Genomic DNA, 26690 nt, shown 5'->3' with positions numbered 1-26690 from the left:
AGACTTTTTATGCCAAATTCTTGCATTTGTGGTTGGGACTCTACACATAATCTCCAAGAATCTTTGTTGTTTTTAACACAAGTTAAACCACAAAACAAATAATAAGGCCCGATTCTTTCAAGTGAATAGTAAATAACAAGCCATAGCTCAAAGGTTTGTATCAAATTATATACGGGAGAAACGTAGGTATAGGTAGAAACAATTTACTAGCCACATCTTACAACATTTTTACCAATTAAATCCCAGTTCTTTGTTGAGGTATACATTGACGTCATAAAAACGTTCAGCTTTGAACAAACTGTAAAGCGAGAAATTCAAAAAAATTGAAAGAATCAAAATAAGCAACCGATGATTTGTTATTTACACCAACTCCGAATAAAGTTTGCGAGAAATTTCTTATTTTCATTTCCTTCACTCCCACGCGAATCTGAATGTCTGGCGCTAGGCAGCACCGTGAATGGTGCTTGTTTTGAGCCTTTGATGTCATAAGTTTACCGAAATTATTATACCGAAGTCCCTTTGACACTCAGGTTGTGTTCCAGTCACAGTTTTGTTTCTTGTGGGGTTTGTGTCTTCTTGATTCTTGATGGGAGGAGTGTTGGGATGCGGTAACTGGTGTCGGGTAAATAAGGAAAAATCGGGGATTAACACTTGATTTTGGGCTGCGAGTGGTGTTTGCGTGTTCGATCATAGAGCATTTGCTTGTTTGATTTCTCTGAAGGACTATTCCTGGCGCGTAGCAAAGTGAAAGAAACTGAAAAATTTGGTGAGTTTAGCTGATCCCAAATTATTTATCAATTTACTGACAATAATTTGTGCATTATGCATCATTCACACCTCAAGTGGATGGGAATTGAATGTATGAAATTACGCAGCGATTTTATCTTGATCATATGATCATTTTGATTGATTACAATTATTTGAGTTGAAATTCAGACTTCAGGGTCTTTTTTCGCTACACCAAAACTATAGTCTGACAAACCTAAGAAGCACTGGAGCTAAGGCACCTGGAAGCACTTAACATTTGCATTGGACGTTAGAGATAGCTTACCTACCTGTACTTTAATTTGACAAATTATCTCAGGCATATGTGCTGTCAAGATGGTACCTTACTATTGACATTTATTTCAGAGTGCAGCCTGGCCATTTGCTCTGTGCCTGTCAGAGTGCCAGGCTCCTTTGAGTAACAGCCATGGCAGCAGAGGGTGGTGAGGAGCCAGCCGGAGCGGCACCAGCGGCCGAGACTGGTGGCCTGTGGGAGGCGTTCTGCGCAGAGCTCCAGAGTCCTGCCAACATCCTGCTCATCTGCGCCTGCCTCTACATCGTCTACAAGCTGTGGGTGCGTCAGCGAGAGGAGCGCGCGCCGCCACCGCCGGCCGAGCCGCAGCTGCCACCGCTCAAACGTCAGGACTTCACGCTGGAACAACTCAAAGTGTACGACGGCACGGAGCAGTGTGACGGCCGCGTCCTGGTGGCCGTCAACTATAAGGTGTTCGACGTGACCAGAGGAAAACGCTTCTACGGACCCGGTGAGTGCTGCATAAAGGACGACCATGCAACTATCCACGATGGCTACCAAACTGTGGGGTACTGTATAGGGAATAGGCCGAATATGAAAAATATCCTGAAACCTTGGTTAGCTCAGCTCATGTGCCAGGTCTCAAAAACACACTTTGTTTTCTACTCCTTGGTTATCTAGGTTGCATCGTTACGGTTCCGTAATAGGTATGTGTGGGGGAGAATGAAGTTGCTGATAATCGGGGGTTGTTGCAAACCGGCGTTGCAAGCTCCCTATTTTGGAATGCATGGTATGCGCCTGCTCACTGCACGGCTGACGACCAATGCCGAGCTGCCGGCGCCCCTTGTATGGTGCCGCGGAGCCGACCTCCAAGCACGGGGCTGAGGGGAGGGACAGGGACCGCAGGGGTAGCGCTACACAGGAGCCGCAGGCACGGCTTGTTGCACCCGTGCGCCCGATAGCGATCATAGACCACACACAATGTCCACGCGTACGTCATTTTCCCGTCCATGCCGGGCCCGGTTGTATTTGCTATCTATCCGCTCAGCTTTCTAACAGTTGTGATAATTTTTTTTTCCGGTTAACCGCCGTTTTGTTAGGTGATTTCTGAAGTAGTATGACCAAACGTTTTCAAGATGAGGTCCACATCAGATGTCCGACAGATTCATCCAACGGAAACATAGCCAGTGGCTATGTTTCCGTTGGATGAATAGGGCACGTGTGGCGTCTCGGAGGGTACCGCGGCTGTGCCGGTGGTCGGCCGAGCTAGACAGGGGGTGGGGAGGGGACGGGAGGCCACACAGGTGGGTGTCTGTGTGCGGAGTCCGTCCCTGTGTCTGAGTTGTCAGAGGAACAGAGGCGACCACAGGCAGAGAAACGCTGCAGCTCACGGTGCTGGAGATGCACCACTCTGCCCCGGTTCATTGAAGAGTCCGATTTAACCTTTCGGATTGGGTATAGATCGAACTATACCGAGATTACCACAGAAATCGGCTTTTTTCACTCGATAACGGGGCAGTTTCGAGTTCGACATATGGTTTACAACTTACACGTGTTGCTTGTTGTCGCGAGGATAGTGGGCAGTGCGCTAATCTAGTCAACTGGGTTCCATTGGATTGAAAGGACCGGTAGATCGTAAGAGCCGCTTCAAGTCCGCCGTCGTTTTATCATCGTGCTTCTGTCGTCCGAATGGCCTGATCGGGCAGTGTGGAAATTGGTGTGGGCTGACGGTGGGACCTGATATTGGCTGGATGACGGACAAACTGACTGACCGACTGGGGACCGTCGACCGACCGACGGATATATGGATTTAAAGGCACTGGCTAGCTGTCGGTGGACCATGACGGCCCGATGGCGGTCGCCGCTCCCCGATGGCGCCCCGGCTGCTGTGGCCTGTTCCGCCGGCCGTGACCTTGGAGCAGACTGCGCTGGCACCGTGCCAATTCCGTGCCGCCTGCCTGACCCCTCCCCATTCGCCGAACGACCCGCCGGACTGTGGCAGCGCCTATCCTCCCCCCCCCCCAGGCCCGGCGGTGAACTCCTGAAGCGTGATAACTGGGCTTTCACACGATTATCTTGCTGTCACATGTTGCACAGACTGCCTGTTTTCAAGTGGCTGGTAAAACCTTGGTAAACGGTACTCACTATCCTTGCAGTACTTGCGATTTAGTATTGCAGTGCAATGTTTGTGCTGTTATCATTTAGCGTGGTCTGCATAAAATACGAGCGTTTTCACTTTTCAGGGTTATTGCAGACTGCTGTGTCATTCTGTTCTCTACTGTTGCAGCGTTAGGTACTCGCTTTGTTTTCCATAATATTGCGATGTTTTCATGCAGATAACCGTAGACGTTTCATCGGTAGGTAATTAATGCTTACCACCCAGCAGTGCTTCGGGTAACCGCCATTCTGGCTGCAAGTGTTGAATGCAAATGTGTTCCACCTGTAAACATGTCCTGTGCCAGCACTAACAACATTCTAGTAACTACGTACCCAGCTGACCATTGTATTTTTGAACCAACCAACTGACCTCTCATGACCTGGCCTCAGCCTGACCTACCTAACGCTTCTGTGTGTTCGTTTTCGACAGGCGGGCCATACGCGGCGTTTGCCGGCAAAGACGCATCCCGCGGCCTGGCCACCTTCTCGGTGGAGGGCGTCGACGACCGCTTCGACGACCTCAGCGACCTGACGCCGATGCAGATGGAGTCGGTGCGCGAGTGGGAGGCCCAGTTCACTGGTGAGTTCGCCGCTGTTACCGGTCCGACGCTGCCTGACCGGTAACAGCTTCAGTGGATTCCTTAGTTTGGAATCTGAACATCTGAACCGTTCATAGTCCGTGACTCCGTTGGCCTGTTTGTTCGCCTTTTATTTGGGCTAGTCAGGACGAGCAACCGGCTAGTTATCTAGTATCGTGATCGCAGGGAGCCGACGACCGCTCGCAAGCTGTTATGATTTGTTGCCCAATTCGTTATGTTTTTTTAGAGATTCGTGACTGTGACGTCATCTCCAATCTCCTAGAAGGTCCGTCGCTCTCACCATCATAGGGGCTGTAGCTCAAGTGGTAGAGCGCTCGCTTAGCATGTGAGAGGTACGGGGATCGATACCCCGCAGCTCCAGCGTTTTCGACATTCGGCGGTTGGTATGGTACAGGCTTCCGACGTTTGTAAGGCCTACCCTCATCGGAAATGGATCGCACCTGAAAATCCGTTGCTTGAGCTTGTTAAAGGGACTTATTTTTGTATCATATGCTCCCTAAATCATGCGAATCACGCTGAACAAGTACTGATCGAGCATCAGAAGTCGCTCGCCGGCTAATCCCGCCGTCGCCGATAATGCCGATATCGCTGTCGGTGTCGCCGCGCTGTATTCGGTCTTCTCGAGGGACGACGATCTCGTGTTTGCACTCTACTGATTATTAGCGCCTCTTGTCTGTCCCGATCAAGGGTCGAGCCCCTCTCCTTGTTTACCCATCGCCCCGCCCTCGTCTACCACGCTCAGAACCTCTGTAATCTCTGCGTCTGTGCCGGCCGTGGCGGGTCTATGGCGGCGGACAGGGCCGCGCTAGGCCGTGTTTGGTACGGCGTAGCCTTAACTGGCAGCCACGGCCTTTTCAATCATCGTCAGTTATATGACGGGAGCGAGAGGAATGGTATGAACTGCGGCCCATTGTATGGCTGTTCCCGATCGGTGTGGCATCAAGTGGCTAGTGATGCAAATATAAGCCCCAGTCCAGCGCCGGGCCAAAACAGCAGCTCCTTAGCGTGTCGACTGTCGAAGCTCGGACAGCTTTCCTATTCGGGCTGTGTTGCCGTCACCGGCGGCGTCCGTGGGCCGTGGCCGCCAGTTTTTGTTGCCTGTCGCCCAGCCGGCCTAGCCGACCACTCGGCTTTCGGCGCTGCAGCTGTGAAGGCCGGCGGGCCAACACATGCAGTGGCACACGCCACACGGTCCGACGGCGCCTGTCCCGCGAGCTGGGTCACAATAGGGTGGGAAGACGAAAGACGGCCATGACGATAGGCCATGACACTTGGAGTTCCAATGGGCATCAACTGCCGTAGTCAGCCAGGAAGCGCTGGTATCTTTATCCGGCGACTGAATAAATGTCTCGAGTCTCCGAATAGAAATTGCAAAGAATGTCCATCCAGGCTGCGATTCCGTTTCATTGAAAGCAATGCATCCCATGTGCTAGTTGCGAAACTATGCTGGTATAGCGTGCCATTTATAGATTGTTCCTTATCACTCCTGCACATTGCACTGCAGTGGCGGTCTGCACCACTTAGGTATGCTTGTAAAAATGTCTGCAGCAGACCTGAACTCACCCCGTTCCGGAATTCGGGGCCAACCTGGCAGAAAGCTGCACAGACACCTGCGCGCTGTAGCTCAGTCTGGAATTGGACGGCGGCGGCGGAAAGGGCCGACCTTTTGGGTCTCCGTGATCTCATTCAGTAACAAAAGCCGGCGGTCGGGGCGGGGCGGCGCCAGCCTATCTTCGGAGCCAGCTCTTGACGACTGGGGGTCGCTCGGGTCAACAGTCAGCCCGGCTCGTCAATAGCAGGCCAGTTGATCGCTGATATCTACGTTGAACAATCTGGTGTAGATAGCTTTACCGGACGATGCAGTCTATGGAGCCTAACCGGGCGGTTGCTGGTCGGGCAAACAGGGACCCCAGCGGCACTGGTCCTGGGCTGGCGGCGTCTCTGGCAACTCGCCGAGTCCCGACTGGCCCGTGTTGATCACGAGCCGGGCCGCTTTGCTCTCGTTGAACCCCGCTGCTACAGAGATAGCGCTGCCAGTGCAGTGACCGACCTTCGTGCCGGGCTGGGCTGGTTAGTTAGGTCGTGATTGGCTTAACTCAGAAACCAGTGGGAAGAGCGGCGAATGGGGGAGAAATTGAACAGTTTATCCCTTCTAGTCTCTAAAGGAAACGAGGAGTTAAGATGTTGGCCGAATGTGGATGTTGCTTGCAGTTCACTGTTTAAAAGTTCGTTTTGTATTTACTTCGCACACGGTCACGAAGCCGTCGAGGGTTTGGCGGCTGTGTGCCCAATCTCCACACCTACCAACCGGTCGTAAATACTGATCCGCCCCCCCCCCCTCCCCGGACCCGGGTCAGAGGTCGACCCGGCCCACAGAGCGGTGTGGCCCCGGGGGCGGGGATGCCTCTGTTGATGTGGGCGCTGAGCCGGCCCGCGGGCACACGGACTGGGCACACCAGACGTGCTACGCTGTCATGGAAAACAAACAGATGCTGGGAGGGATGTGTTGACCTTTCAACACCGTCATTGACGTGCCCCCGCAGCCTGAATGCTCTGCATATGTTAATTTTACTTGGATGGTATGGGGGACTGTTTATTGACGGAAGTCATGAATGACACTTTCATTCATCTTGGCTATGGTTTTCACCGACATGTATCGTTATAGAAATGGATCCTGATCGCTCTCCTTTTTCTTCTCCCTCCCATATCCGCCTTCAAAGAAGCCTGATGTCGATCATATGCTGAAAATTATTCAATCGATGCACAAGGAACCTCGATGTTTACTGGGCCTGGGTCTGTCAGCGAATCGTTCTTTGTGGGACGCTGTTTGTTTATGAGATTCCCGAAATACTCCCTGCTAGTGTACTCTGACCCCGTTTGGTGCACGCACATCGTTCGAAGTTCGCTTGACAAGTGTTTGGGGTGCCTAACATCCGCGGCCAGTCAGCTATCTGCGTGTTTGCTTTGTATGCACTTCCTGCTCGCGGGCTGCCGCATATGTGCGGCCGCGACGGTTCTTCTTTGTGAATGGGAGGGATGAGGGCTTCGTCAGTGTTTGTGACTGTCGTCCTTAGTCTTCTCATCTATTAACTACTGGATTATTCACATTTTCGCTGCTCATCTCTTGAACTCCGTCTCCTCCCTATGTATGGAAAGTTATTTAATCGCCCTAGGATCTCTCGACCCCCCTCACGTCACTTGGAATGTGTGGTGTGTTCTCTCACCGCCGTGTCTTTCTCCCACAGATCGTTACGTATACGTCGGTAAGCTGCTGAAGCCGGGAGAGAGGCCCTCTGAATACACAGACGACGAGGAGGCGTCCGGCACGGCCGACAGCCCGCGGCCCGACCAGCCGTCCGGCGACAAGAAGACCGACTGAGTCGCCCCTCTCAGACCCGAGAGCGATCATCGAATAGCCCGAGTGCGGGCGGCGACCGGCTCCGCTCGCGCGGCGTGTGGCGGCCGCGCAGTGGTGCGCGGTCCGTGTGCTGTGGGCGCCAGTGGTGATGCCAGTGGTGCTGTCTCTGGTGCCGTGAGTGGTGCCGCCTCTCTGGTGTCGGCAGTGGTGCCAGTTTCCTCTGATACGGCCCGGCCCAGCCGGATGCCGTCTCGTTTTATTGCGCGCCCGTCTATGCGCCCCGGCTGTCTGCTGGCCCAGCCTGCCCCGTTGCTGTTCCGTTTGCGTTTCTTACATTGTTCGTTTGGGGCAGGCCGCCGCTGTGTGTGCATGAGTGAACACGTGACCGCTGGCCGCGCCGGCTGCGGCGCCGCGGCACAGGTCACGTGATATGGTGGCGGCCCTAGGGCAGATATTAATCAGCTGAGCACCGCTCGCAGGCAGTTTCTGCAAATATATTATGTACTATGGAACGAACCATTGAGTGTCGGTGGATGTGCCGTTGGGTCGCATGGTCTCCTTGTCGCCACGCCGGACGGACAGGGTCAGACGATCGGGCGGCCGGAAATGTAGGATCGACACGGCTCGATACCATCGCATGAATGCGCCATCGCAGGGCGGACCTATCGCCTGAATGGAGTACAAACGCCGAACGGTAGATGCCCGTGTGGCCTTGGCCCGCCACACAAACAAAGACAGGCACCACGTTTCGAGTTGTTTCTGCTCCACACCACCGCCTTACTGACTGACGCCATCGGTTACATCTAGTGCGAGTGCTCGAACCTTCACCCATGATGACTCTTAGACGGGCTGTTGCTATGCCATGTTTTCACATTCCAAAGTGATGTTAACGTATGAAACGGTCGTCGCCACTGTTACATTCGAGCCGAGGCACTAGGATGTCATTTTAACCTGCTGTATACAGCTCGAGACTCGCGAGTGTTACCTCGTCCAGGCAGTGCGCCCCACCCGGCAATGAAAATACCGTGGCCGGGTGGCCGCCCACCTGTGCGCCGGTGCCGGGCACTGGGCAGGCGGCTGCCGACCGTGCCGTCTGTGCCGTATCGATTGCCGCCCGTCGAGAGGGTCACCGACGGGTGCCATAGGCCCGTTCAGTGTCGACAGGAATACACGACCGACGCGTAACAGACACAGGTACGAACCATGGAAAGTGTCGTGGGGTTGTGGGTACCACGGACAGGATAAATCGTGGGAACTATGTTGGTTACGGAAAGCTGACGCGTCGTAAGGGCTTTAGATCATGTCACTCCTGGCGTCGCCGACTGGTCTTTATCCGGACTCCTATGGGAGCCAACGATGAGCTTTGCGTGCAGGGTGTAAAGAGTACAACACTAGAAGCAATAGCTCGTATAGGGGTAGTACGTTTGAGTCAAAGGTACTGCGGTCTGGCGCTCTTGCGGCGCTCACACACTCCGCCGCTACGGACGGCAACACTTGTGGCCACAGCTATGACCCTGACGCAGAGGTCACACTTGTGTTGTTGAAGCTGTTTTGGTGTTGATTGTGAAGCGCTTACTCATCAGTGGTACGCAACTATGAAAATAAGCGAGTTGAAACGCTGCAGGTTGTTCGATCCCAGGTGGGCGGTGAAGCGTATCTGAATAACCATTCGCATGCCGTGCCTGTCTTATTCTGCCGTCATGGTGCCTGTCGGGACTAGTGAACTGATGAATGCCCCAGTCGCTGCTCTGACCATCTGGACTCGGGGTTTGTAAACAATCGCCGCCATCACTCGACAGGCTCACCGGTCAACACCAAACTCACAGTCATCGCCTGACAGTCGCTGCCAGTCAGTCGCAAAAAAAAGGAATATTGGTCGCTAAAGCCTCAGCCATCTTCAGTCTCCTCCTGTCATTCACAACAGCCTTGCCTCAGAAACTTAATACGTTCCAAAACGCTGGAGTAGGCGCGTATACGTATATTTTCGAAGATATGCCGGGCCGGCGGGGCCTTCACCCGGTATAACTGCGCGGAGCTGACCGCCCACTGGCCGACCGCTCCTCCAGCGACTAGAACCGCGCTCCTGGGCGCCAGGCGCGCTCACAGCACGCACATACACACACTGACCCAAACAGACGCTCCCCGCGGGCACCTCACACGACACGCGCCATCGGCCTATTGCTTCACATCGCCGACACTCTGGAATGATCCTCTGTGAGTCTTTAGCTGGTAGCTCGCGGCCACAAAGTGACGGCAAATAACGCGAGACCAGCTACGCCCAGCCGACAGTCCACCGACTAACTACCGACAACAGTTCATCATGCGGTTGTCAGTTGAGGACTATCCGCTCATGCGCAGTCGGTCGACAGACCTGACTCATTGCACAGCTCCGTCCATCCACGGACCGAACCGTCACACTGCACACACGGACAAGCGGACAATGAAGGCGATGCACATTACCACAGACATACACACAAGATGTGCGCTCACGGAAGCCAACACAAACAACATGATGGTAAACAATAATGTGCGCAATGGACAATGAGACGGACGTTATGACGAAATAGCGTGCGCGATCGTGACTGAGTACATAGTGACATCGACGCAGGACCTGACTGGACTATTATTAGGCATCAAGCCGCGTGCTCCACAAAACGACGCGCGCTTCCACAAATGCAGACTCGATGTCATCAATTTCCATCCACACACCACTATGTAATTATGCATGATTCGGCTATAAATAGTGTCCAACAAGCTCTTTAGCACAGGTTTTCAAGCATACGGCCTTCCTTGCCAGCTACGTTTAGCGGAACAGATTTAACTGCGGTTTTCTAGGTGGTTCAGCATGCACAGGAAATATGCGCAATTACCCATGTTTGCCGGTGTGTGGAATGGAACAACCGCTACACTTACTCGCGAATCAAAGAAGAAAGAACATCCGTACACGCTTTAATCGGTACAAACGTGTTCCAATACTTACGGAATACCCTATGAGCCGGTACTGAGCACTGTTCAGCTATAGCACACACTAGCAGGATCGAGATAAGGTGGCCGATTCGACCCCGAATTCACCGCGGCGGCCCACTAGCCGTAGGACAGAGACTGGGACTGTGACTACTACCTAGTCGCACCGCCTTGTAACCTACCTGATGGTTTGAGATCTACGACACCACTGGGCCCCGCCCACTGCCAGTCGGTAACGGTTGCTGAGGGCTGAGTAGAGCACTTAAGGCTAGCGAGCACGGATGGAGAGGCGGCAAACCGAGGGAAATGATGCACCAAAGCTAGGAAAAGTATGGGAATCGCCGTCTAAGCGTTAAGGGCTGAGGGAGAGGAGCAGGGAGAGCAGAACTATCGGTAGATTAGGAGTAGTTGACACTAATTCTGCCAGCTCAGGAAGTACACTAAGCACCCCAACACGTCTGCTCCTGGCCGAGAGCAGAAATCACTGCCCGCCCACTGCTGTCCCGGTGGGGCGCACATCACGGTCAGCGCCCGACCCGCTGCCGCGGCGCCGGCGTCTGACCATGCCCGCTCCGCTGTCAGCAGTCGGAGTCGCTCCCTCAGCCCAGTCGGCTCAAGCCTGGGTTACACCGCCGCGTTTACTGGGCATCGCCTCGTCGAGCCGATAGACGGAGCGCCAGTCTGTGCAGCTCGGCTTGCACGCGCCCAGACACCGGAAGCCGAAGAAGTCGACGGCGTTCTGGATGGGTCCGCGGTCGAACGGCGAGCGCCGCTCACAGGAGTCGGGGTCGGAGAAGTGCTTGTAGCGGCCGGCGTTGATCCGTTCGTTGGTGGTCATCGCCAGCCAGGAAACCTGCGGGAAGAGGCGAGCACAATTAGCCAGAGAACCTGTGGGAAGGGTTACGGACATCTCAAGAAAAAGATTATACAACTATTACAGAAGTCACATGTGTCTTTCAAGCATGCATATAGCCCGACTCAACTGCAGAAAGGGTACCTTCGTTCATAACACCGCCCAGAAGAGCTAGTCACGAGCCCCGATAGGACCACGTTGATGTCGCAAGGACGGCATAATACGTCGTGTAGCGCCACAGGGCGGGGTCAATACGGTCAAAATAAACACAGGTCCGTCTGTGACACGTGAGTGAGCCACCAGTGACTGGCTGGCTGTGATTTAGGGCGCCCAGACTTCAGACATCACAGGCGAGGCTGGATGACCAGGGAGCGGGGGCAGATGGTGGGCTATCACAGACCCAGTATTTCTTCAGAAGCCACACAGTCAGATTCTGAAACTGAGCATGACTGTCTTTATCGCGTGACTATCGCCATTTGACTGGTATATGACTCATGCCCACGCTACTGCGCCACTTCAAGCAGCTATGTTTATCTAAGTGTGTGTTTATGATGACTTGATCTAAAACGACTCGAAGCTAGAGAAATGGGAGCTGGAGGACGCCTCCTTTTGTAGATAAGTCACCATTCGCCCGGCGCTGCGCTCCAGAATTCGCATTTTGCCCGGTCGGCGGCAGATCTAGCGTCCTTGGCGCGTCATCGCTCAGCACACGGTGGCAGCTGAGGTCACTCAGTAAAGTTTACCGTGCGAGACTGTGTCACCCTGACGAGCCTGTAAAAACCGCCCTCCCCACACGGTCCCACAGTAAACAGGACCAAATGTAACTGAATTCAACCGGCTGAGTTCAGTCAAGACCGGGTCAATTTTTTAAAGGGCATTTCATATATACAGCGCCCGCGTTTCGTAAGGCCAACCAGCAGGCGCCCATACAATCCATAGCATTACACATCAAATCATAATAAAACGTTCCATATCCGTGTGTCTCACTCTCAATCGTTCACTCTTATCCAATGACCACACGTCGTCCAGCCCTACGTGTGAAACAACATCCGGAAATATCTACTTGTTTGGGTTTTAGGGCGCGACGGCAACGGGGTCTCCTAACGTGCCGATAGACATGATCGTGGGGATGCCAGTCTGGCTCAGGACTACATGCGCGCATCCTCGTGGTTAGGGTCCCTTTCACAGTTTAGGGACTGGACGAGGTTATAGCCGATGAGGGAATCCGTGTCTCGATTGGGCAGGGTCACTCCCACAAAATGAGCGGACCATGCCGGAGAGGGAGGCCGTGTCTCTCACCTGGTACATCTGGCAGCAGAACAGCGCCGATACCCACATGGTGTGGACGGTGGCGTTCAGGGCGTTCCAGAACACCCACGTCTCGCAGGTGGCCATCGTCGCCAGCGCTGTAAAACGGACCACAGAGGTGATCAGAATGCACTGTCATCCTCCGGGCGCTGTATGCAGTGTCCTAGCGTAATGCGCAGGCAGGAAAAAACGAAGGTTTATAGATGAGCGTCCCGAGACGGTGACGTTTACTTGGAGCAATCAGTCTACGTCTTCAGCCCCCATTGGCCAGAGCACACACTTTTGTCTGGCCATATACACGTAACCTTTCATTGAGCTAACCCTCAACTAGTTTTAAGACGCGTTTTTCGAATCAGACGCTGGGCCTGCAACTCATTCCTCAGCCTTTCAAATAGACGACCCCCCCCCCCCCCACAAACACACACACACACACATACGCCAACCAATATCAAGTCAGTTATTCTCCCAGCTCACGGGTCTAAAAACCTACCGTCCCAGAGGCCCTGGTCGTAGAACGACACTGCGCAGGCTCGCTGGTAGTACACGCCGCAGCCGTACAGGAAGAACACGCACATGCCAGCCAGGAACAGCAGGTAGTACACAAAGTGTTTGTGGTTACCCGCACCTGGAAACACAATACGTTCATTGTCACGGGGAGAAACGGAAATGGTCACAGGCAAAATAAGAGAATTACTTAACGTTTGGCGCATACTTCCTGAGACATTATAAAATTATATAACAACGGCAGAAATCAGCAGATGCTGTCTCGAATTCGAGTGACAGTGGAAATTGGATAAGCCCATGTTCATTGCACAAATGACTCGGGAGCTGTAAATATTTGGTAAGTCCAGTATTTAAGCCATAACGACGCAGTAATTGACCCATGGACACTATTGCGGCTCTCACAGACGGTTATGACCAAAGGTCAGTGTTGCGACTCTTACCGACGCAGTTGTTAACCCAGGGACAGTGGTGGTCGAACTTGGCCACGCAGCGGTTACAGACAGAGCAGTGTTTGGAGCGGACCGGCCGTCGGATCAGGCAGGTGCTGCAGAACTGCGCCATGTTGAAACCCTCCGTCTCCGAGAGCGAGACGATCGTCTGACGAACACAAACGAACAGACAAACATTGTCAGCAGCAGCAGCAGTCTCTCTCTAAAAAATACAGTCGTCTATTTGACGGACACACAGACCAACAGTGGTCAGCAGGTAGCTTTCGTCAACCTAATCAGCTTCCTCAGGCAGCTTCATACTCAAATCGCAGCAAGTATGATAGACGGGACAGCGTTCGCCAGCTGAGTCAGGGAAGTGAGCAATTCAGATACATGCTAACCATTACCGATGTATTGTGAAGCCCACCCAGCGCCATCAAGCGGCGAGCACACAGTACCTATGGAGCGAGAGGGTTCACCTCTCCCGGGACCTACCTTGCACTTGTCCTCGAGGGTGGATGTCATGAGGCCCGGGTCGCCGCGCCAGCAGCGTATGAACGCCCACCACAGGAGGCCCGAGCAGGCCAGGAACAGGAGTGTGGTGGCCGGCCCCACGTATGGCTGCAGCCACACCACCCACGTCACGTAGAACCATATCTGAGGGAGACCGAGAGAGGGGACCAGTGTGAGAGAAAAGTAAGAGTACCAGGAGTGCCGGAGGGTACCAGACGGGAGGGCGCGAGACAGAAGGAGCCGGCGGGTCAGGAGAAGAGATACCAATAAGGGTGATTTATGGCAGGCGGGCGCCAGTCAGTAAGGGCTGGTAGAACGGAACAAAGAGGGGCGCGAGTCTCAGTGATGGCCGGAGAACCAGAGGGCATCAGCCAATATCAGTATTGGAGGACCGGGGGGGGGGGGGGAGAAACTGAAATCACCAGTTAAAGTGACAACCGTAGGTTATCAAGCACTAATCATATTCAAGTAAATTACTGTGCTCAAGCGGATTTCAGAGCATGAAACATAGAAGTCTGATAACTCAAATACCATAAAAAGCATCTTTCTTATTTGCAGCACTGTCAATACCGAGGTCTGTTCAGCTCCCAGGTTCTAACCTTCGTAGCCAGGTATATGGCCATGGGTAGGGTTTCCATAAAGTCCTTCTGGAACAGCGCTCTGCCGAGGAAGTGGCAGAGGATGTAGACGCCGACGAGCAGCCCCAGCTTCACCAGTACGTCCACGTCTAGAGCGAAAATCTGTCCGACGGCGTAGTAGACCGCCAGCGGCAGCAGCATCTCAGACCAGTACTGCACCTTCTGTGGGCACAGAAGCACGCCAATATAGTCGATAGGCAGCATCTCGGACCAGTACTGCACTCTCTGTGGGGCACAGGAGCAAAACGCTGTCAACATGCAGCATCTCGGACCAGTACTGGACTCTCTGTGAGGCACAGAAGCACGCCAATATAGTCAATAGGCAGCATCTCGGACCAGAACTCAACTCTCTGTAGGCCACAGCAATACCGTCAATAGGCAGCATCTCGGACCACTACTGGACCTTCTAGGGGACATAGGAGCACACATCAACACCGTCCTCGGGGCAATGATACGGTGCGGTACAGTACCACACAGTACGTGTACAGTACGACACGGCACGACACAGTGCAGAGTCGGCACAAAAGTGAGTCTAATTGTCAGTGACTTTTCATTCTCGAAATGGTGATATCCGGTCCCAGTATTGCGCCGCCCCAGGTCGCGGTCACCACGCCTGATCTTCCACTGCAGACGCCACCTGTACTGGCATTGCCCCAATCCCTCTCAGCATCATCCGTCCCGTAATCAAACTCCATTGCACACGCCTCCTCTTTCCCAGCAGTATCCGCAGCCCACTTCCCACCGCAAGTATCTTACCGGATTGTTGACCAGCCGGGAACACGGGTTGCGGCGCACGCGGCCCGGAGGCTCCAGCTCCGTCAGCCATCGGTTGCCCATCCAGGAGACCTTGTGTCGCTTGGCCAGGTCATACGGTGTCTCACCCTGGCGGCAGAGGGCGCAAATCGGTCAAAGACGGTTCGTTTAATGTTTATGTCCGATATGACTGGCCTGTTTCTTCATGACGTTTGTGTTCGTATCATGACGTTTGTATCCGTTATAAAGCTGGCCTGTCCGTTTATTTGTGACTTTTGTATCCGTTAATGTCTGACCTGTTTGTATGAGATATTTGTGTCCGCTAGGTATGGCTCACCTGTTTGTTAGTGACGTTGGTGTCTGCGCCTGCCCGTAGCAGCGTCTGTACGGCGGTCACGTTACGCGCCGTGACAGCCCAGTGCAGTGCCGTGTTTCCGTACAGCTGGTCCTGCAGGCACGTGCTGGCACCGAACGTCACCAACAGACGCGTCGGATCCATCCTGGAGAGTTGGGCACCAGTCAGCACCAGGCGGCAACACAGGCGCCGAACGAGTTACGTTCATCGATCGTTTGATCACTACCACAGACGCTGGCCTAGCCCGCGCTACAGAAACCCGGCCATGACATGTCACAATACCTCACCGCGATCCATCGGTCGAAGTATTACCCCCCCCCCCCCAACACACATCGCGCCCACCCCACGACCACTATTGACACAACCACCCTCCCCTCCCCTCCCACCGGAAGGCGAGTCGCCCCACTGACCCGTTGGTTTTGTAGGCGCTCCACATGAGCGGAGTCATGCCGCTATCGTCCGGAGCGTTGACGCCCGCGCCGCCGGCCGACGCTAGCAGGTACGCCACAATGTTGGTGAAGCCACACTGCGCCGCCACGTGGATACAGGCGAACCCCTCGACGTCACGTATCAGCGGGTCGGCGCGGTGGCGCGTCAGGAGCACCACCATGCTCAGGTGGCCCTGTCTGTTGGCAGGAGTACGTTATTGGTTAGCGGAATGACGGGGTTACGCTGGTTCCCTTAGCACCACCAGAGGGAAACAAACATGATAAACTGCGTCAAGCTCGAATCTAATTTCTGCTACCATTTTCACATAAACATATCTAAGAGAACGGACAGGAGTGGTGGCATGCGAATGGAGAAGGGCCAGAGTAAGTTACGGATGAAAAGCTCGGGTAGAGGTGGGCAGTCCGTTTGGTATGGTATGGTACAGTCCGGTACAAAATCATTCAACAAATGAAATCAGTCGGTCGTACGTCGATGAGGATGTCAACAGTGGAGTAATTTCGACCCAATATATCGGAAACTACACCCAATCGGGAGGGTAAGTACAAGCAACCACGTGTCGAGAACAGGCGAAGCAGTGAGGTTCAGATGGTCGATTGCGAAAACGTGATTTAAGTTCAGTGGCAGGCATTTCAGCAGGAGGAAAGATCGACATCTGCATATAAACTTGAAGTTTGGTGTTCATTGAAAAGAAAAAATCAGCTCATTTTCATTTCGTATATTTAGACAAGCATCGTCTAAATAGGGTTATATATATGAAAATCAGCAAAGATCGTAACTAATCTATCTAGCCATACTATCCTAACCAGTAGCCATCATTTCTATCTTATAACTATTTCCATTTTCAGCTTATATATTCATCAGGACACGGAAACGGTGTGTTTGCTCAAGCTCGAATTATCGCGGGCTACATTGCTCGCGATTTCCTTGAAGAATTGACGAACGCGCCGAAAATATGGCAAAATCCACAAGGAACCCACGGAATCATCTTGTATGGCAACACTAATGGAACACCCAGCTATTTTCTTATACTAAGGTAGCAAAGGTACTACATAAATGGCTTCACTACTTAATTCTAGCTAAGGCACTACATAGTTACGTGACTGCCTTCACTACTTTATTGTCTGCTCCCACATGCCGATGTGAAGTGCCCGGGAAGTGCCCTTGAGTGCCTTTTCAAGTTCATCGTCGTGAAAGACATGCTCCTCAATCCTCAGTCCTTCCGGTCATTTGTCCCTGGTCGGCGCAAGGAAATGCGCTTCTCAGTCCTCTTCTAGCCAGTCGTCTTTGAACTGGCTGCCGCCATTGCTCTTGCGCTTCGCTCTGCCGTCCGTGATCTCCTTCAGTACTCTCTGATACGTGCGCTCCATAGCTGACTTCCGCTTACCAAGCAGTCCGCAGAAGTTGATGTACGTCAGCCAGGTATTCTCAAGCGGCGAGCATGTCTGCTGATCCCGGCGCAACACGAACTCCCAGTACTCGCGAGGGCTCTTCGACGGGAGGCGGGGGTCACTCACTGCGCTATCACCGTACTTTGCAAAGGCGGCCACGACGGCGGCAGCTGCCGTACACAGATGGGTCTGCAGACATGAGAGGGCACGCTGAAGCTCCAATAGGTCGTCCTCTGTACGGCCAGCATGTTGATCTTGGACCAGAAATAGCACGGCAAGCACCCACGACGGGCGTACTCTTGAAGACGAGCCAGAACTTTCTTCATCATTTTCCGAAGACCTTCCTTTTCCCACGTCGATACACTTGTTTCCTCGCACTCCCAAAGAAGAGCTGTCTTCAGGTAGGCGCCCTTGATGGCACCATGCGGTCCGAAGAGCACGGCGCAGCAGTATTTGAGCACGACGAGACAGTCGCGCTGGAGCTTCGTCAGTGACTGCAGCAGCATGTACTCGTGTCGGGAGAAGGACAGCCTCCATTGGTCGTTCTGGGCAAAACTACCCTCGAATCCGACCGCCACCAGCATGGCCGCTGCGCGACAGAGCCGCTCCACCAGCGCAGGGGCCGGCTGGCCGTGGGGCCGCGGCCGGCGGCGGAACTCCTCATACGGCCACCGAGGAAGGTTGAAACAGGGCACCAGGTCAGCGTCGGCGCCGCCGTCCCGACAGCTGAGCGCCGGACCACCGCTCATCAGTCTACCAATAAGCGAGGACCGTGTGTCGGCCTTCGCCGCGCCCATGTTTCCCATAACCTGGATGTTCGTTTTGACGTGCTTTCCGGAGAGAGGCAGCCAGTCGCGGTGGCGGCAGTCGGCGCGGGGGCACAGGTAGAGCAGCACAAAGCCGGGGTGGTCAGTCGGCTCCAGTACAGCGGTGTCGATGTCGTCAGACCTCCCGTCGGCGACATCCAGCTCTGTCCTGGCCGAAATGCCAGACTGAGTCTGGGCCGGTGAGGCGTCCACGTCTCCCAGGATCTGGATTGGTCCCAGCCGTAGCATGACGTCAATATCAGACCAATCACCGCTACCGTTCAGCCTGACGTCGTTACCTTCCCGCTTACTTCCCGATGGGTGGATTCCCTGAATAACCAGCCTCTCGAGGTCCTGACAAGGGCACTCGCTCCATGAGATGGGGAACGACAGATGTCGACACGAGCCTGGAGCGCAGTCAAAGCCCGTCACCAGTCCAGCTTTCAGATCAGCAGTTCGGGGCAAGATTTTGTCTCCGACCTTGAAGTCACCGATTCGTTTCATCATGGCATCTTCGGCGATCCGCTGTTTGAATTCGGCACTGGAGTACTTGTCGTTCCTACCGTGCAGCTGGCGTCGCAGAATCGAGAGCAGCTCGTCGTTGGGCAGCGCCTCGCGCTTTACCCATTGTGTGTCTTCATCGGTACTGGCCGTGCCTGCCTCTGCTGCCATGATGGGCTCGTTTCGGACGGGTGACAATATGGAGACAGCAGCAGGAGATTTTTCCGATGGTGTTACGACATATCCGGCACCCACTCAGTAGCTCCGTTCAAGACCAAATGGATGTATCACGCAGAGTGGTAAGCACTGCACTTGAGCGGTCTGCTACCGCCGCCACTGTGGTGCACTGGCCTCCCGCCTAGGCGTCGGAGCATCAGCAAAAGGTAAGATAGAGGCCCCTATCAAGGAATACCGTCTTGAGAGGTGGATGACGCATCATGCAGTTTGCGATAGAGGTGGGAAACTGATCATAATATTTGTAACTCAAGTGGGAGCAGCCACGCCACTTGAGCGCTTATCGATTGTGAACAATAGTGAGTTTGCTTATGCCGCTTTGATGGGTAGAATAAAGGTGCATCTGTTCATTACCCATAATTGCTTTTTTTGTTACATGTGTTGTGCTCACGGGCCTCACCATGAGCCCACCATCCGGCTATACAGTAAACGACCCGTTCGTTAAATTTGATGTGATACATCGCCTGAAGTTAGACAAATCGAAGATAGAATGCGCTACAGTTCTCCTGGTTCTACCTTAGCGCGGCAATGGGACCACAGTCACTTACTCCTCCAAACCAGAAATTATAAAACTAGCCTTACCTAACGGCCCAGTGGAGCGGCGTCGAGCTGAGGTCTCCGCCACGCGCGTCCACCTCGGCGCCCAGTCCGATGTAGTAGGAGGCCAGAGCCATCCGGTTGTTGATGGCCGCCCAGTGGAGCAGCGTGACGTCGATGGAGTCTCGCTGGTTGACGTCATAGCCTTCCTCTATCAGCTGCCGACATCGCTCCAGCACGCCGTACTGCGGGCGGGGCGACGAGCGTTAACAGTTAGGCGTAGGCGTTAACAGTTTGCCACCATCGGCGACCCCTTCACGTGGGGGTGGCGTCTCCCTCGGGAGCCAAGTTCGCCGACACACATCCACACCCTCGAGGAAGACGACGACCACCGCCTGCCTCGCCGGGCCGGCGCGGGCGGGTTTTTGGCGGCGGGACGAGGGCTGGCCCACCTCGCCCTGCTACTGATGCGGGCCGGGGACGTGGAGTCGAATCCAGGACCCCCTCCGCGCTACCCGTGCGGAGTATGCGGCCGGGGAGTCGGCGGCTCATCGGTGCGCTGCGGCGGGTGCGCCCTCTGGCACCATGGTCGATGCGCCGGACTGAGGCCAACGGACATTTCCCGACTCGCGCGCACACGCGACCTCTGGTGGTGCCCGAGCTGCATCGCGCCGCCGCCGCCGCCGCCGCCTCGGACGCCGCCGTCAGCGCCGCCGGCCCCGCCTGCGCCTGTCGCGGTGCCGCCGCCGCCCGCTCCCCCGCGGGCTGTGAGACCGGCGCCGGGAACCCCGCGCACCGGGCGGAACCCAAACCGGACAGGACCCACAGCCATCAGCGGCCTCCTCAAGATCCTGCAGTTCAACTGCAACAGTCTGAAGGCCAGGAAAACCGAACTGGACAAGAGAATTGAAGACGAGAAACCCGACGTCATCCTACTCCAAGAAACCAGACTCCTGGAAAGCGATGAAAACCCACGCTTCCCAGGCTACAACATAGCAGCGAGGCAAGACAGGCCATACCAGGCAAACCCGAGCCCGACAACCACCGGAGCAGCCCGCTCCGCCGACAGCGGGCAGGGAGCACCGCCTGGACCGAGCTGGACCTGCAAGCGCCGCGGCCCGTCGGACCGTAACTCCTGGTGCGCGGGCTGCAAGAGCCGTAAGAAGTGTACGGCACGCGCCCCACCAGCGAGCGGGACCGGGCAGGCGGCCACCCAGCCCCAGCCCCCGACCGGCAGCGACGGGACCCGCGGCGTGAAGGGTAAGGGAGGAGTCATGACCCTAGTGCGGGACCAACTACCGTACTCGCGGACCACGCCTCGGTATGCGCCAACTGAACCAGACGAAGAAACCTACATCACGGCCACAGAGCTCCACCCGCAGGGAACACCGCCTATAACCGTGTTCAACCTGTACTCACCTCCAGCAAGGTGGGTGGCAGGACAAGGCACCCAAGCCCAACCGTTCCAGCCTGCCCGCCTCTCCCTCCCTCCGAGATGCGTCATCGCAGGAGACCTCAACGCTCACGCCCACGTATGGGACCCACACCAACCAGAGGACGCGATGGGCCACGAAGTCGAGGACTGGTCGATCGACGCCTCACTGACCATCCTGAACGACGGCTCGGCCACGCGCATCAACCCAGCCACGGGCGGCCTGTCGACGCCGGATGTTACCCTGGCGACCGCTGCCGTGGCGAGAGGAACAACCTGGGAGATCGGCGAGACGATGGGATCGGACCACCTCCCGATCACGACGAGCATCCCTGTAGCTCCACCGAAGCCGCAGCGCCGAGGAAGAGGCCGCCTGTCCCTGAGGAAGGCAGACTGGCAGGAGTACCGCAGGACCTTCGACGGCATCATAGGCCGCTGGGACGACCACGGAGACCTGACGGCGAGCGAACTCGACAAACGACTCACCGCAGCCATCACCCGCGCCGCACGCCGCACCATCCCATACGGAAACGGCGGAAGGACCAGGGAGCCGTTCTGGAGCGAGGCGTGCGACGAAGCAATTGCGATCAGGAATGAAGCTCGCGCCAAGGTGGCCGCGCCAAACCATACCGCCGAAGACGTCCGGGACTACCAACAAGCAAGGAAGAACGCGGACACGGTCCTGCGCGAGGAAAAGACAAGCTTCCTGCGCAAGCGCATCGCGGAACTGGGGCCCAACACCGACCTCTGGAGCCTCATCCGCACTCTGGACGGACGCAAACCACCGGCGAAACCAGCAGAGCCCCTCAACCGCGCTGGCCCACCTGGCCGCCCAGCCCGACCAGCAGTAACAGATAGGGAGAAGGCCAACGCCCTATGCCAGGCATATGCGGCAGTATCCCGGATCCCACACAACAAACAAGAGGATCGCGACATCAAGCTGGAGGCGCGCGCTGCAGTGAGTGCCTGCGCATGCGACGCCCAACGCAGTGGACCGTGCGCGCCATTCTCACCCGCCGAACTCGACGCAGCCCTGGACAAGCTCCAGAACGGGAAGAGCCCGGGACCGGACGGCGTACCCAACGAGCTGCTGAAGCAGATAAGCCCAATAGGCAAGACTCTCCTCCTGGCTCTGATCAACAAGTCCTGGACAGCAGCGGACGTCCCGGCCAGTTGGAGAACAGCAGAAATCGTAGCCATCCCCAAGAAAGGCAAGCCGCCGTCAGAGCTGTCCAGTTATCGCCCGATCAGCCTGCTCTCCACCACAAGCAAGCTCGCAGAGCGGATGATCCAGGCCCGGCTGCAGCACTGGCTCGAGACGAGAGGGAAGCTCAACCCCAACCAAGCCGGTTTCCGCAGAGGTCGCTCCACCATGGACCAGCTCGGCCGAATATCCCAACAGATATTCGACGCGTTCGAGGAGAAGAAACCCCACCGGGCGGTCATGGTCCTGCTTGACTTCGCGAGAGCCTACGACCGAGTCTGGAGGACCGCCCTGCTCTGCAAGATGGCCCGGCTGGGAGTCCCCGGCTGTTTCATCAAGTGGCTGAGGGCCTTCCTGTCGGACAGGCGCGCCCGCGTCCGCTGGGGCGCTGCTCGCTCAGACCTCAGGGTCTTCCAGGAGGGCCTCCCCCAGGGCAGCGTGCTGGCGCCGCTCCTATGGCTGATCTACGTTAATGACATCGACGCAGCAATGCCGGAGCACGTCTCGCGGTCTCTGTTCGCGGACGACGTGGCACTGCTGGCATGCGCCCCCACTGCCAGAGAGTGCGACGCCCTCCTCCAGCCCTGCCTGGACGCGGTGGACACGTGGCTGCGACGCTGGAAAGTCACGCCCAGCGTGACGAAGTGCACCGCCACCCTGTTCACTCTCGACCCAAGAGAGAGCGGAGGGAAGGTCAAGCCGTACCTGACGCTGCGCGGAGAGGAGCTGCCCTACTCCCGCAACCCGACCTTCCTGGGCATCAAGTATGACCCCCAACTCACCTTCGCGGACCACATCGACGACCTGAAAGCTAAGATGTCCCGACGGAGGCGATGCCTACAGGCACTGGCCGGAAAGACCTGGGGAAGTCACCGCCGAACCATCAGAGCGGCCTACATCGGCTATATCCGGGCCCTATTCGACTACGGCGCCGCCGTCTTCGGGACATACGCCGCCCCGTCGGTAAGAGGACGCCTCGAAGCCGAGCAAAACAAGTGCGCCCGCGTCATCACCGGCTGCCTACGTGCGACCCGGAAGGACGCCCTCCTGGCCGAGGCTGGCCTCCCGACACTCTCGCTTCGGGCCCTACAGCTGGCAGGCACGGAGTACCAGCGTGTAATCCGTCTGCCCCCGAACGACCCGGGCAGGTCCCTCTTCCGAAAGGAGGTACAGCCGCGCCTCCAACACCGAGCCTACAAGGCATGGCAAAGAACACGCAACGACGCCACTGCCGCGGGAAGACCGCCGCCCAAGCCACCAGACGAGACTGCAGCACTCCCCCACCGACCGTGCCTCAGGAGGGTCGGCAAGTGGCTCGCCGAGGAGGCAGGAATCGAGGAGCTCCCGGTGGAACCCATGGCGTTCTACAGCTGCGACCCGCCATGGCTGGGCCACCGCGGCGGCACCACCTTCAGGGTAGACCTGCCCGTGGCCACCCGCCGGTCGGACCCGCCTGCAGTCCGCAGAGAAGCTGCCCTGCGAGCCATTGCAGAGCTCCCGCAACCGGACGTTACTATCTGGTCGGACGGCTCGGCTCGCGGCGGGATGGAACAGGGCGGCGCAGGCGCGCTGATCCAGTTTCATCACCTCAACAAAGAAGAAACCGTGCGCGCTCCTGCAGGGGCGGTCTGCTCCAGCTTGAGAGCAGAGCTGACCGCCATGCGCGAGGCGCTCGCGGCTGTGGCCGGCCTGGAGGACGGGGAGCTGGCATCGATCAAGTCGGTCCGCCTCCTCACCGACTCAAGGTCTGGGCTACAACTACTCGGCCGCGGCCCAGCTAGCCAGACCATGGCTCTGGCCGCCGAGGTCTGGAGGCTGCTGAACACCCTCGCCGAGAACGGCACCGAGACGGTGCTCCAATGGGTGCCAGGCCATGCCGGGCTGGACGGCAACGAGACCGCCGACCGCCTGGCTGGCGAGGCCACGGCGGGCGACCAAGACAGCGCACCGATTGACCTGTCGAGTGCGCGGGCCGCCGTCACGCGCCATGTCCGGGAGCTGTCGCGACGGAGGACAACCGCTGCCCACCCGCACCCGGACCCCACGCCTGGCCACGACTCCCTGGCGCGCTGGGGGTCGGTGACGCTGTCCCAGCTGAGGACCGGCACATCACCACTGACCCGCGACACGCTATTCAAGATTGGCCTGGCAGCCAACGACGAATGCCCCGCGTGCGGGGAGCCCGACAGCGTGACGCACCTGCTGACCGTTTGTCCGGCCTATGAGGCGGCCCGCCGCCGCCGCTGGGGTGTCGACCCTCGCCTGGTCGACGTCCTCGGCGGCCCGGCGGCGAGGGTCGTCGACTTCATCGAGGGTGTCGGGCGGACCGAGCCGCCGCTCGACCCGCCTGCGCCGCCGCCCCCCTGAGCGGGCTGGCGGCGGGATGCAGAAGAAGAAGAAGAAGAAGAAGAAGTTAGGCGTAGTTGGCTTGGCTCACTGCACAGCTCAGAGAGCAGTATATGCAATCCACACTGTATCATACACAATGGCATCATGTGTTCATCTGGCAGCAGGACACCTTTGCATACTGAGTGTGTCATGCTTATGCACATAATACCTAGCTCAGAGAGCTAGCACAAACTTAGGTGTGGAGAAGTCAAGTCATGCCACCCATCCTTATCACTTCCATTATGCACACTGGTTACTTCTCCAGACCCATTTATCAGCCATCACCCAGTATAAAAATACATACCTGAGTGGCTTTAACAATGTCATACTGCGATTCCTTCGCACTGAGAGTCGACTCAGTAGCTTGGGCAGGAGAGACACCCGGGCCATCTCCTGCTGCGCTCGTCATTGTGAACAGCCTGTTCCAACCTCACGACTGTCTACTTCAAGAATGATCTGCAAACAGCACACATAGGTCAGGACTATACAGAATGGTGGTCAGCATTATGGACAAAGGTAGCTAATAGTATAGTCTTTACACTTCCTTTCAGCATCATTGGACAATATTAGTGTCATGTTGTCAATATAATCTAGCTAGTACCAACTAAACATAATGACAGCTAACCAGGGCTGGGCACTTATGATCCAAGCTGCAAGGTGCTGTAATTCCAATGAAACCTTATCAGTGCTGGGATAATCAGCCAGTCCAGTGTGGATTGTAGTGGCATGATGTAGGTAGATTTTCCATGGAGACAGGAAGGGTACAGGTCCAGGCCTTCTTTACATTGTAGCATGCTGAAGAACTCCTAGCACAGCATTTTACAAGAATCCAGACCCCCTGCAAATGCAGCTTATTGTCTGTAGACTCATGTTTGCAGTAATGTCATGTTTTGCAGCCTGGTTTCTGGCCATACATTCAACATTGACAAGGGCCCTGTACAGCTACCATTTCAGGTACCATTTCTTCAGTAATTTGTCAGCCTGTTAGCATCTCTCAGCAGTCTTCATTGGTGAATTCAAGTAGTCTGTGGACTGTGCAGTTCACCAATGAGAGACCAAGAAATGCTGATGGGGAGCTTTAATAGTTTATGTAAAATATGGTAGCATGCTGATCTTACAAGACTCCTGACAGAAATGTTGAGTCTGCAATCTGCATTCATCCTCGCAATCCTCAGGACAAACCCCCATCCCCCCTCACGCTCCCTCTCCAGGCTGGCGGTGATCCCACTCGACAAACGATGGATGAGGTCAAGACCCCCATAGGACCAAAGCCCCGACTCCGAGCAATGGTCTCACATTCTCAGCTCACTGCCAGTGTCCTGCACACAGCACAGCCCAATGTTTATGCCAGCCCATATCCTATCATCCCAAAGTTCTGCAATGGCCTCGGCTGGCCACAGCGGTCACTGGATGCAGTGACGGAAGGCTGATGTAAGGTAGGGATGCAGTGGGCGGAGCTTGGAGGCTGTGTACGGTCCAACCTCACACAGGGCCTATGAACAGCCCTCAGAGCATGTCTGGCTTTTACGACCAGTGACACACAGCATCCTAAATTCTTCCATTCCTTCCATTGCCAGGTATCTGGCATTGTACACTTGAATGGTAGCGATCAGGGCCTGCATGTCAGGCTCTGCTTAGGTGGGTTCAAGCTCATCACTCCACCCATTCAAACATTCCAGCCGCATTTGATAAAAAACATTTGAACAGTGCCCATCTTTTAAAACAAATGCAGAGTTTCAAGGACAAGAGAAAATAAAAGAAGGATAATCCCAGTATCTACAAAAGTGGGTCAGCTTCCCGAAGCACTTAATCCCATTTAAATCCACACAAAAACTCCACTAGCAAATGACAAATATCCATACGTACCGTACCTACTTGATCATTCGCGTCAATCACGGTATATAGAGAACTCACGTATAAAAAGAATGGCGTCAATCTTTCGTACGGCCGTAGTCCCAAACAATTCAATGTAATGAAATGATTTCGATCGTAACTGGTTGACGATGACGCCCTCTCAATCGCTTCCTCCTCTCAACTTTGACTTTCACTTACGACCAGCCCTATCGCATCGTAACGGCGTAACGGAACGGCTCGGATACGGCCTAGGGGCTAGGATAGGATACGGCCGTGGTCGCGTGGGTCGCGTGGTCGCGTACCGTCGTAACCACGGTGACTATAAAGTCGTAACAACGGTCGTAGCGGTCGTAACGCATCGTATCGTATCAAAATACATGCGCAAATATTGCCTAAGCATCAAACAGGTTGAATGACGTCATCAAAAATTTTGCTTTGAGTGATAATT

The 26690-nt window shown here is 55.5% G+C and overlaps 2 protein-coding genes and 1 non-coding gene across 4 annotated transcripts; 2 read left to right on the top strand and 1 right to left on the bottom strand.

The window, feature by feature from the left end:
• The first annotated feature begins 267 nt into the window (after positions 1-267).
• LOC122385778 (membrane-associated progesterone receptor component 1-like) lies at positions 268-7648 on the top strand. 2 transcript variants are annotated; one of them, XM_043374287.1, is made up of 4 exons: positions 268-766; positions 1132-1529; positions 3606-3755; positions 7020-7648. In XM_043374287.1, the coding sequence occupies exons 2-4, from the start codon at positions 1193-1195 to the stop codon at positions 7151-7153; spliced, it is 621 nt and encodes a 206-aa protein (XP_043230222.1). In that variant the 5' UTR covers positions 268-766; positions 1132-1192; the 3' UTR covers positions 7154-7648. The 2 variants fall into 2 exon arrangements, with proteins under 2 accessions (XP_043230222.1, XP_043230213.1); XM_043374278.1 differs by having other exon boundaries at positions 544-622.
• On the top strand, positions 4062-4134 carry Trnaa-agc. Its single transcript has one exon. It is a non-coding gene; the product is annotated as a tRNA-Ala (tRNA).
• Positions 7649-9095: 1447 nt separating the features above from the next.
• Positions 9096-26601, bottom strand: LOC122386266 (palmitoyltransferase ZDHHC17-like). Its single transcript, XM_043375304.1, has 12 exons — positions 26545-26601; positions 24200-24427; positions 19410-19609; positions 15859-16074; positions 15431-15593; positions 15097-15222; positions 14302-14502; positions 13685-13846; positions 13202-13358; positions 12748-12882; positions 12249-12355; positions 9096-10949 (listed from the first exon to the last, which is right to left on the bottom strand). The coding sequence occupies exons 1-12, from the start codon at positions 26599-26601 to the stop codon at positions 10710-10712; spliced, it is 1992 nt and encodes a 663-aa protein (XP_043231239.1). The 3' UTR covers positions 9096-10709.
• Between the last annotated feature and the right edge of the window lie 89 nt (positions 26602-26690).

The sequence above is a fragment of the Amphibalanus amphitrite genome, unplaced genomic scaffold, assembly GCF_019059575.1.
Source record: "Amphibalanus amphitrite isolate SeventyFive unplaced genomic scaffold, NRLGWU_Aamphi_draft 000015F_arrow, whole genome shotgun sequence".
In the NCBI taxonomy this organism is placed as follows: Eukaryota; Metazoa; Arthropoda; class Thecostraca; order Balanomorpha; family Balanidae; genus Amphibalanus; species Amphibalanus amphitrite.
This window is presented reverse-complemented; position numbering and strand designations above follow the sequence as displayed.